Source organism: Helicoverpa armigera, chromosome 21 (genome assembly GCF_030705265.1).
Source record: "Helicoverpa armigera isolate CAAS_96S chromosome 21, ASM3070526v1, whole genome shotgun sequence".
NCBI classification, from domain to species: Eukaryota; Metazoa; Arthropoda; class Insecta; order Lepidoptera; family Noctuidae; genus Helicoverpa; species Helicoverpa armigera.
Window position 1 is genome coordinate 2,185,659 of NC_087140.1, and position 12,006 is coordinate 2,197,664.

A 12,006-nucleotide genomic window follows, 5' to 3' on the forward strand; every position below is an offset into this window, starting at 1 on the left:
GTGATCTAGTTGGAGAAATGGCCATGCTGAGTTATAATCAACATGAAATCCTGAATTGTTAAGATGGCTTTTTCTTGAGGAATGAAATTAGGCTATATTGAAAATGCGATGGGGAGTAAACGCAAATGATTTTATGCAGATTTTTATATGTTGGCTGAGTAATTAATAAATCTACAATAGATTTAAGATAAAACTACTCTCACTTGCCAATTAAACTTTTTAGTGGATTGCAAATGATTAATAGTTTTTCTCCTTGAATATTTATTTTAACTACATGCACTAGAAAATAACCATGACAACAGTCATAAAAATTCAATTAGTATTCAGGTATTTGTAAAAAGAAAACATAATTACATATTTATATTTTATTGGTTTCAATCATGCCATAGTCAATTATTTTTATTTATCAAATTATTTTAATGACTTTTGTAATGTAAAGAAGTTTTAATTTATATCATTTCCAACCGAGCCTTTTTCCCTAATATGTTGGGGTCGGCTTCCAGTCTAACTGGATGCAGCTGAGTACCAGTGTATTACAAGGAGCGACTGCCTATCTGATCTCCTCAACACAGTTACCCGGTCAACCTAATATGCCCAAGGTAAGACTGATGGTCAGACTTACTAGCGTCCGACTACACGAACCGACTGCCAAAGATGTTCAAATTCCAGCCGGGCTAATTTATATGCCTGTGATAATGTACATGATAAAAGTAAGGGTGATTATGCTATGCATACAATATAATGTCTTACAAGATAAAAACTAGTTAGATAAAACGATGATATGTCATTAAAATGATGAATCCTGTTATTAAAGTTATGAGCAAACAATTTGCTAGAGTGATAACTTCAATTTGTAAAACAAAGAGTTCTTGTAACATGATGAAGATCAATTTTGTTAGGCATAAGTGACTGATTATTAAAAATGCTAAGCAGATGATGATGGTGTGGCAGATTATTTAGACAAATCTAAAGAAATTGACAGACTATTAATGCAGATCGTATTCAAGTCCAATGTGAAAATAGCTAAAGACAAACAACAAATCATTGAGATTTTAATAAAAAAAAAAATAGTTAATTTAAATACCTATCTAAGCTCATGTCATTATCATATCTCCAAAAACAAACGACAGAAAAGTCCAAGACCAACGGTATGATTTCTAAGCTATAGTATTGGCTAAGTAGACAATTCAATTTCTATCAAAAATAACTTAAATCTGGGAAGCCAGCTAAGCAACAGAACAAGCCAACACACTCCACAATTAACCAGATCAGAAGAAAAACAGTGTGTTAATATAACGGAAGCCGCTGATAATCAATTATATTCAATCCTAGAGACAGTTGGAGCAAGACTGGACCGCTACATAACCGTCTGCTCATATATAGATGTGGAGATAACATGTCTGTATGTTACTGTAACCTAATTATAGATTTTACTATTTATTTGCAAAGTAGCCCGTATATTTGGTCGTGGGAATTGAATGTTATAATAGGAGTTGCAAAGATCATTGGTTGAAATCTTCAAAAAGTAACAGTGCAGTAAATGAAATTCCTTAATGACTGTTATATTTTTTTAAATGACTTGGTTGATTCTCATCCTGGCCAAATGTGAAAACTATTTCCGATACAGACGAAGAACTATATAAACTGATACATGAAGAAGAAATCGATCAATAAATAGTAGGCCCAAAAGTTTTCGAAGGAGTCTACATACATGATAAGAAATATAGCGACTATGAAACACTGTACCACCTAAAAGACGAGACCAAAAAACTCAAGCCCAAGCAAATGCAGCTACAAAACCTAGTGCAGCACCAGATATAACTGAAGAATAAAATTCTATCAAAGAAAACCGAGAAAGCTTCAAATGTACACGCAAAATGCATCGCACGCGATTCAAACGCATGGCTCGTCGGTATTTAGATAAAAAACTATGAAAGCAGTACAGGTAGAGGTGGCTTATAAATTAGTACACTCATCAGATCTTTATTATTACTCGCCTTGGTTTGGTGGTAACGTATTGTAGGTTTAACTTGAATTTCATTACCGTGTCCAGGATTTGGTGAAATCACTTTGTTAAAGCATGTTCTTTTATTCTGAAAATCAGACTTGACTATACTTGACAACACTAGCGTTCTCTGCAGTTCCACCCACGTCTACAATTACTTCCTGCACCCGGCTAAAAAGTAACCTTTATCTTTAATTTCACAGAGATTATCTTTAATTTGACAATTAGAGTTACTATTTCATCCACAATTCTAGAAAGGATTGATATCATTCTTGATTCCATTTTTTTGCAATTTTATGTTCATTTATATCTGCAAAATGATTATCTTCCTCTCTGTAATTATTTTTATTTTTAACAAGACGTTGTTTATCACTTTTGTATTGCCATTAATTATCTAGGTATTTGAGTGGTTACACTGATGACATAAAGGTTAGGGACTGTATAACTTCTTTCTAAAATAGAATACAATTTAACACACCACTTAGCACTAACAAATGGTTATAGCCAACATTGTATCAATCTCTATCATTATCACTAACTTCCTTACAAGAAAATATCATGCTACAACCTAATTAATAACAATTTTAACTCCAACAATTATAGTAACGGATACAGCTAGAATGTATTGTTCACATTTATTTTCAATTGGGTCCACTCTTCCTACGAAGTCGGCCATTTTCTTAGTATTTAGAGCATGTAATCGCATAAAGAGGATGTAAGTAGATAGGTGTGGACCGAAGACAAAAGAAAACTCATTTTCTTTAACCTAATTAGTTTTAACTGTAGGCTGATGTTAATGACGTACTTACTCCTATATAAGTACATATTATAATTAATGACTTTGTGATTTAAAGTTAATTAACCTATCCATATTAGTGATGATGATATTTATAATGAAAACACCGATAAAGTTTACGTTCATACAGAACAATATATTGACAAAAATAATTAAAACTATAAATTAGTTAAGACAAATTCTTAATCGATAAAAAGTAAGTAAAAACAATTTCAGACAAGATACAAGTCAAGATATAGATGAAGTCACAGAAAGTGATGACTAGAAGTGATTTAATAATGATAACTTTTCAATTAAAAGCAAACATTAAAGGAGGAATAGTGATTATGTAAGTAGAATAAGATACATTTAAACTAAGGAATATCTACAAGCATTGCAACCTAGGAAAAATTATATGTTTACAAATGACAAGCTTACTACATAACTAAATTTCTAACTACAATAAGCACTAAGGAATCCTAAATATCCATCTACCCAGTACCAATAGGTGTCCAAGCAAAATTCCTGTTTCTACCGCTAACTTCTTCTCTCTCATCTCTATCATTGATAGGATCCTTCTTAGTGATGAACAGTCTCTCTAGTTTATTCCTCAATTCTTCAGGAGTTATTGGTGATGCTGTGGACGGTTCTGCTGATTTCTCTCTGTAGTAGTAGTCGGGGTGGGGTTGACGACGGTAGTAACCTGAAAGATAAAATATAGGTTGACTTTGGTATTTTTGGAACTATGTAAATAAAGAGGTGAGTTTTATGGAATAGATACTGATGAATAATGAATAATACAGGACAGTATTAACATAATTTTGAAATGGATCATTGTAAGAGCGGGTGAAAAAATAAATTGGAGAAAAATTAAGGCAACGCAGCTATATACACAATTAACCATACTTTAGTTATTATTTCCACACCTAGACAACTAAGGTGGTATATCATTAGCATAAGTAATTAAGACAATATACATTATTCAAAAATTTCTCTGTACTTATAACTAAATATGACATAATCAAAATACAGATTTCAGTACACACACAGCCAAGCACGTAAATGTCCCTTAGCTCAAGCATTAACTGAAAATACTCACGCAATTCAATCGGAGGCATTTTCAACTTTAATCCTAAGACTCTAAGGTCCAGAATAGTTAAATCCAAAGATATCATGAGAAGTCTTTCGAACGGTACATCGGCAAGAGGTGACCGTACCTATTGGAAACGGAAACGTTGTAAATGTCTCCGAGAGTTTCTATGAGATGGCGCTTTTCGCAAGTAAAACTGTAGTACATCAATTTTCAAAAACATCAATGTATTGTGTTTAGATGGGTCATTCTCTTGTTGAATAAAATGTGATTTATTAATTAGGTATTATTGAAAGATCCATTATTACAAGTGACCAAGAATTTATCGTTACCTATTGGACTTAACTAAAGGTGTAAGCTGCAGTGTAGTGTGCATGTGCCATGAATTTGTGACAAAGTACCTATTTTGTTCTTTTGTTGTCCAACTAGCTTTTAGGTAAACCTAAAATTCTGATATTTATGAAGATACCAACCTGAGGAAGTATGATGATCGTGATCATGGTAATGTCCAGGATTCTCATAAGCATAAGACGAGAGGGTAGGTCCACCGAAACCACCATATGAACCTCCTTGACTTCCAAATCCACTGCTAAATACTGTAACAGCCAGTAGAGCTAACTTTGCTAGCAGGAAAGCCTTCTTACTGGCAATCAATAATAGGCCTAATAGTAAAGGCAGCAAAGTTGAAAGTTGGAATTTGAAACCCAGCAGGAATGGTACCAAAAGGTTTCTTGCTAAGAGACGACCTGTAACAGAAAATTTACTGTAACTTTGTAAGATCTAGGGACAGTTTTGTGGGTAATCATACTTAGGAAATTGAAGAACAGGTACATTAAAATACTCAAAATTAAAAATCAATAGAACTCATTGAAGTTTCTCATTCATTCGATAGATTGCGCTGTTTGTATCAAGTTCAATGCCAAGTCAACCTTGAACAGCGTTCAGTTAACTCGTTTCAAGGTGAAATGATAGATGGCGTTATTCACAATGCAACAAAATATAATTTTCAGTACGGCTTTTAGGCGATTATCACACTGCCCCGCATGATGCAGCGTAGTGCGTGGATGCGTTTTTTTCCGTTGTATGGAAATATCTCCGTTTGTATGGAAAACACGCATAGTCCAACACACTGAAAATGCATCCACGCGCGTTCATGCGGATCACGCACATACATGCGGAGAAACACGCACCCCCGCGCGTAGGTGCGGGGCGAGACGCAAGGTATGGCACACTGAAACCCGCAGTGCCGCGCGTGATTTTTAATGGGCGTTACGTGTATATTTGAAAATGGAAGTCGCCGTGCGTGAATTTACAAAACGCACCTACGCGCGTGAGTGCGTAAAAAACCCGCACGATGATGCAGATCTGCACTCCCGCAGGAACGCGCGTAGGTGCGTCGACACGCAAGATGCAGCGTGATGCGGGGCAGTGTGAAGATCACCTTAGTAAAATAACGAAGATTTATTTTGTAATAAGCAACAAACGTGGTTTAAGTAAGAAAATAAATATCATCCATCCTTATTACGTAATCATTATATACCTGTAGACACTTCTGAAGACTGATGATAAGAGGACCTGTCTTTAATTCTAGGATCCATTACAAATTCCAGTACTCCATTAGCCAATGTTGGTCCAATCCGCATGACCAGACCAGGGTAGACTGCACTGAGATCCCAATGGAGAGATCTTTTAGAAATCAAGTTGCCTGCATCTTCAAGTATTGAACTGCAAGAAAAATTGTATATTGATTTTAAGGATAATGGAAAGATTTTGTTTGTTGACATGCATTTCTAGGATAGAGGTCAAAATTAAAATTTTGTGAATGTCATAGTTACTATAATGTAACAATAAATATACCGGAAATCCATAGGATCCTTATCAAGAAAAGCACCGATATCCCTAGGAGTCTTCTCATCTCTCACAAAAGACACTCCTGTAGCCAAACTAAAGGCATCAGCTTCTTCATACTTATTCAATTTGTTCAACAACTCTTTACCAAAACACACTCCAACTTCTGTATTTCTTCTGACACTTATACATTCATTCAACTGACTATCATCAACACGATTGCCTTTAATCTCTTCACCTTCTTGCAGTTCAATTTCTATAGGAATCACTTCAACCACAAGTATTAGCAAAATCACACTTATAAAATTTTTCATTACACCCATTTTGAATTTGAATACTTTATTTGGACATGCTATAGTTTTTACTGGCACAACTATCCTGGTTGCTTCAATTGTAAGTTTAAAAACAATATCAGGTCCCAGTTGGTTATATAGACTTTCCATGTTCTGTTCCGGTGAACTTTGCCATTGTTTTGGTTGTTACGCCAACTTCTCACACAGACAATAGGTGAAAATTCGCCGGTAGGATAATTTGCGAACTATCTTTGAGAACAATCTCTAATTCTGTTACGGCAATTGCATAATATGCGTAATTTTTGGTTGTGCTCGGTGAAATTACGTATGTTATGGTAATGTGGATCGAACAATTGGATTTGGTGGGGATCACAGAAAATATTAAGTCTGAGTCTGATTGCTACAGCATCTCATTCACATATTATAGTCTGCAAGTGATACTTAGTCATAGAAATACTTCACTGAGGTTAAACAACATACATCGACTGAGAAGTATCTGTGACTTAGATTCAGATACAATAACCTCGCATTGTGGATATCATATTATTCTTCACCTATTGTCATTTTAAGTTGTTCCAGTGGTAATAGTAAGAGACTTGCTTCCCATTTTACATAACCAAGAATATTTTGTAGACCTAAGCTACTGACACTTTTAGCCTGGCCTTTAAGTTGGACACTCCAAAACGACATTATTTATAAACGTTGTTAATAAATGTCCTGCTTTCAGTCACGTATACAATGTATCCAGTCAATAACATAATGTAAACACAAACTTTTACTTTTCAAACGACATTACACATAAACTTCAGTCAATATGCGGCAATACATACGAAGCCTTTGACCCTTCATTGTCTCACAGAATGACTCATTTAATACATCTTAGATAACCTCTATGGCCACAGGATTTACTTTCCTCTTACGAACATTTTATCGACTAAATTTCTGCGCAAAAAGTAAGGTCGTTACGTCGTTTTGAAAATTTGAGTGGTCAAAGAGTGAAAGTATTATTTTTTCTTGTATGTTCGTCTCTCTGAGTAAAAGTTTCTGATGTAATATTTTCGAGTTTTGAGTACTGGCTGATTTCACGTCTTATTTCTTCGTTTAATATAAGCGGTTATTTACAAGTTGTTTGTTTCTTTGTGTTCTTAATTATTTTTGAATAAATGCTGATCTGTAAGACGTTGTTACTTAGATTATTGTTTTGCTTAAAATTCTGAACCTATCCAACAACCTTTCAAACTGACTCTATTACTCTGTTCAATAAGCTTAGCATTAGTTATACTCATTTTTATATTACGTATGATTTCATGCTATTCATTATTCCCTGCTATAAAGTCGGTACCATTGAACATTTTAACATCATTTAAATCCTTAAGTACAATAACAAATCGGTCAAATATTTTGGGGTTACACATATTTTGATACCTGTGACCTCATTCACGACCCATGAGAGTCCGTACATTAGTCATCGACAAGCTGCTTTCGCTGTTGTCGCCTGAGGCCCATCGGCTTTCTGTATCTCTTGTATTTTATGTAACCTCCCCCTCTTTATACTCCCACATTTATTTACCTTCTTTTCTTTGCACATATTGTTCAACCAAAATCACATCAAAAGCTTTAACTACATCATCAGAAGGTTCAAATTTGCTTGGCGTGACTCCTTCGATATTCAAACCAAATTGGTCAGAGTAAACCACGTCTAGAGTTCACACACCTTTGCGAGTATGCTGGTGTTGATTAAATTATTCAATCTTATGCCAATGCGTTAGAGTGTATAATTGTCTGACAAGTAATACGGAAAACAGGTATTTGCCTTGTCCATTGAACAAGTTTATATTTACAGCCAGCAGAATCGTATTTCGATTACAACCGTCTGTATCATTATCAACATAAGGTTCAGTATTGCTTGTTTCATTGTTATTGGATTGTGTTTTTATATTTGTAGTTTGTTCTAGAGGAAAAGCGTTGGATGTAAACCGGACACAGGAACGCATGTGAAGTGAAATTTCTTTTTTTCTCTCTTTTCGAAAAAGGATGTCGAAGGTGCGTCTGACACGAATATCTTTTGATGACGTATTAAATTATACGATAATTAAGGAATGTTGTTCTAATGTCATCCGTGTAGGTTTGTCATAAACTCGCTTTTTATGTATTTGATAAAGGATCAGTGGGTCAGGAATTTTGATGTGTTTTTCGGCGAAACTCTCGATTTCTAGCCAAAGCTGTTTTAGAGTCAGCTGGTTCTATATTTAGTTCTAGCATGGCAGCGGTAATTGTATGCAAATCTCCTAATGGCTTACTTATAGTTTGCTTTGCTTTCATTGATATCATCATTGCTTTTGTAGTGTTTGACTGTATCATTCTATAGCTTAGGCAATAGGCATTCCTAACTTCAAAGTCGTTTAGTGCACTTTGATACCTCGAAGTATTTTTAAACAATTACCCCCCAACTTACATTGTATTCTTACCAACGATGTTGTAATTATATACCTTAGTTACATTTGACAGGCAAAAGTATATACATAGCTCTGTTTTTACTTAATTGATGTCCTATATAAAACGCTCTATAGGGACTTATATTAATTTATTAAGGATTTCTTATTTGAGCTGGCATACAAAAATATCCAAAAAAATATTTTACATATACGTGCTTATTGTCACATCTCAAACTTTCGCTATCCATTGCGCACACAAAATTGTTACACAACATGTTCGTTCTAATTAAATAAAGAAGGAGCAAGAAACTGGCAATGTACTGCAAATTGGTACTAATTGTAGCAACCGTCATTCATTCATGCTTTTATCGTAGTAAGACTTAACTATTATAAGGTAACAGGTTAATATGTTGCGCATGAGTTTGTTGCATGATTTATTACTGAATTCTAATATCCATAGATGATGATATGACATTTATACTATAGTTTAATGCAAATGATACGGGACATACATAATATAAATACGTCAGGTACCTGGAAAAAATATGATTATGGAGCTTTGTAGTTTGTAGCTAAGGAACGGCACATGGTTCAACAAATGGAAACTTAATAATTATTGCACGAATACGAGAAGAATAGGTACTTGTTACTAGGAGACGATCAAACAAACTATTTGTTGGTAAAAGGATAGCAGAAATACATTATTTGTGAACTGTCTAACTATCATTGTACATAAGATACATAGCCTCATGACAGACGAACAGTAAAGTAGAAATAAAAGGTTAATTTAGCCCTTTGGGTATAAACCTAAAAATTATGAACTAGAAGTCTGTCTATTTATACAGTTTATTCTTCTAAGCGTTTTATTAGAAGTAGTCTAGCATCACTGTGTATGCAAAACGAGAAAGTGTCAAGTGTTCAGGATGTGGCATTGCGTGAACTTCATTGTTTGTATGTCTGATTGCCTCATCAGTGACGAGTCACGATGTTTTATTTATAGAAACTATTGTATGTGTGTGGTCAGTTCCTTATCATTTGAAATGTTCAAAAAATATTTTTCTCAACCTATAAATTACAATGAATAAGATTGCTTTCGGAAGACATGCACATAAATATAGCAAAACAAACGAACTTAAAAAAGTTAAATTTAGTGAAATCTGTCTTTCAAAATCAGGGACCATTGATAATAAGTTCCTGTTAAGATCGCAAGAAAATGAGCTCTATTTTATAGTAGGGAAATTATAAGACGATCCAGCAATGTGTTCCTCCTAGAACCGTTAAGGTAACTCTTTCGAAAAATCCAGCAGTCCCGCATAGTGATAGCGGCATAAATGACCTTCAAATCGTAAGTCAAAAACGAGAAAGTGTCATTCAGGATGTGTCATTACGTGAGCACATGCTTGCTAACTCGATTGCCTCATACGTGTACGATTCGGAACCAGGTATTACAGTATTGTGTAAGGTTTCTAGGAAGTAGGTCTGTATTGACCATGTATGGATTTTTAGGTGTTTATTAAGGGGAGAAATGGGTGTGAAGGTTAGAAAGCAGAAAATCGAATAACCAGTTTTTCCAAAATGTATCGGATTGTGAAGGTGACTGGATTGAGGAAGTCTGATAAGCAGATGCTCCATGTAAAACACGAGTACTCAATTGTATCCGGTTAGACAAGTAGCCGACCCCTTAATAGTTGAGAAAAGGCTGGGCATATGATGGTGACATTGTAATGTAAGTAGGAAAAAGATGTTGCGAAAATTAAATCGAAATGTTCATTTAAGTAATTATAATGTCATAAAAAGTGTTCTTTAAAAATAAAAAATGTCACGAAATACCGAAACAAACATCTTCATGAAAAATCTAATTACAGACAATTATAACTATCCACTGCCGCCCACAACAAAAAACAAACATCCTTAATTCATAAATCGCGACAACAATTAAAATTGTTCTCCCAATTTCTGAGATTAGCATTAAAATCGTATACATCACAGACAGACGGCGGGCGGCTTCGGCACGCGATCTGTGTGTTTCTATCTTCTTATAAAACTTGGTAATATTATCGTGTCCTACTTCCGAACAACGGAGTAAATCGTGTTATTTTTAAACTAGATCTTTGCTTTATTTATTTTTTATCTGTTTGACCTATTTTAATTTTAATTAATTTATATAGAGGAAATTTTTACTGTGTGGGTTCCTCACAGTCATCATTCCTGGGTGATATGTGCTATACTTTATCCAGTTACAAGAAAGAGTTCCTCCGGGACGTATGTGGGAATGAGGTGAACAATTCGAAATAGGGTTCCTAAATTAGCGGTTTCATCATCGTCCGAGCCTTTTTCCCAACTATGTTGGGGTCGGCTTCCAGTATAACCGGATGTAGCTGAGTACCAGTACTTTACAAGAAGCGTCTGCCCTGCCTGACCTCCTCGACCCAGTTTATAGCAGTTCATACCTAATTTTAGCTGTCTAAAAGCCGTCACCTCGTCATTTAGTTCGCCATGATAATAACATTATACCATCACTAACGTATTCAATATACTTAAGTGCTACACTCTTTTCTCTACTAACTTTAATTCAATTTTCCTATATTTTAATGTATTTGCACATACATATGAATATAACCTGGATTCACTTGACTGAGAGCACGCTAACGGTGTTATGAAGGCCACTGGGTATGGGTGTTACGTGTGGGCGTGTAATACTGCTGATCTTGCTAACTTTAGGAAACTGTTTATTGTAAACCAGCTGTTTTTCCGCGGTTTCACCCGCGTCCTGTGAAAACTACTATCTGTACTGGGATAAAATATAGCCTATGTTCACTGGGAATAATGTAGCTATTCTTTTTAGGATGCAATCATTTATTGTTTTTTTTCCTTATTTGAAGTTTCTAGTTCAAGGTTTTATAAACCTAACAAGCCAGTCAGAATTTTCTCTAGTCCACCAGACGGTCGTTGACGTGGAATTATGACAACAACTGCTATTGAAGAGTATTCGGGGAATTAGTTTTAATTCAATTTATTAATTTGTTTGTTGTCCTTTTTATCAATTTTATGGATGTCTGATCTGAATTAAAGTCTTATGATGATTATACATATTATTTACGTTCCCTCCCAGGCACGAAGGTGTAACACGTCAACTTCCAAACTCAGGGCTGCCTTGTACGATATTCTATAACCCATAAAGAGGGCTCCATGCATGGCGATCTTTGAAGACTTATTCATAGTTAGTAATCATAGACTATAAATAAAATGATAAGATCACTGAACTAACAACAGCTAGAAAACAAATAACTCATCTTTCTGTCATATTCCACGCATGTAAATTGCGTGTCAATAATCACATGAGTGCAATTTCTTCGGCAATCGATTTAAGAGCTACAAATGCATTGAAAATGAGAGTTTTTCTGACTAATTTTTGCGTGATAGATGTATAATAATTTTAATAATTCTTACATTGTCAGCATATAGTTAGGTAATTGGTATAAAATTAATGTGTCGATTTGTTCAGTGTTGAAAGATTCATTTAGTAAAATGAAATGAGCGTAAATCATGAATTTGTAGTA

The 12,006-nt window shown here is 34.7% G+C and overlaps 1 protein-coding gene across 1 annotated transcript; it reads right to left on the reverse strand.

Moving 5' to 3' along the window:
- Positions 1 to 3,069: 3,069 nt before the first annotated feature.
- On the reverse strand, positions 3,070 to 6,466 carry LOC110375942 (uncharacterized). Its single transcript, XM_021334248.3, has 4 exons — positions 5,728 to 6,466; positions 5,411 to 5,595; positions 4,344 to 4,616; positions 3,070 to 3,483 (listed from the first exon to the last, which is right to left on the reverse strand). The coding sequence occupies exons 1-4, from the start codon at positions 6,159 to 6,161 to the stop codon at positions 3,272 to 3,274; spliced, it is 1,104 nt and encodes a 367-aa protein (XP_021189923.3). The 5' UTR covers positions 6,162 to 6,466; the 3' UTR covers positions 3,070 to 3,271.
- Between the last annotated feature and the right edge of the window lie 5,540 nt (positions 6,467 to 12,006).

Excerpts from the sequence above, each read along its gene's own strand:
- LOC110375942 (XM_021334248.3), bottom strand. The coding sequence starts at position 6,161 with ATGGAAAGTCTATATAACCAACTGGGACCTGATATTGTTTTTAAACTT. Across the intron at positions 5,596-5,727 it reads AAGGATCCTATGGATTTCCG|TTCAATACTTGAAGATGCAG; the intron begins GTATATTTATTG and ends TTTTTCTTGCAG. Across the intron at positions 4,617-5,410 it reads GTCTTCAGAAGTGTCTACAG|GTCGTCTCTTAGCAAGAAAC; the intron begins GTATATAATGAT and ends TTTCTGTTACAG.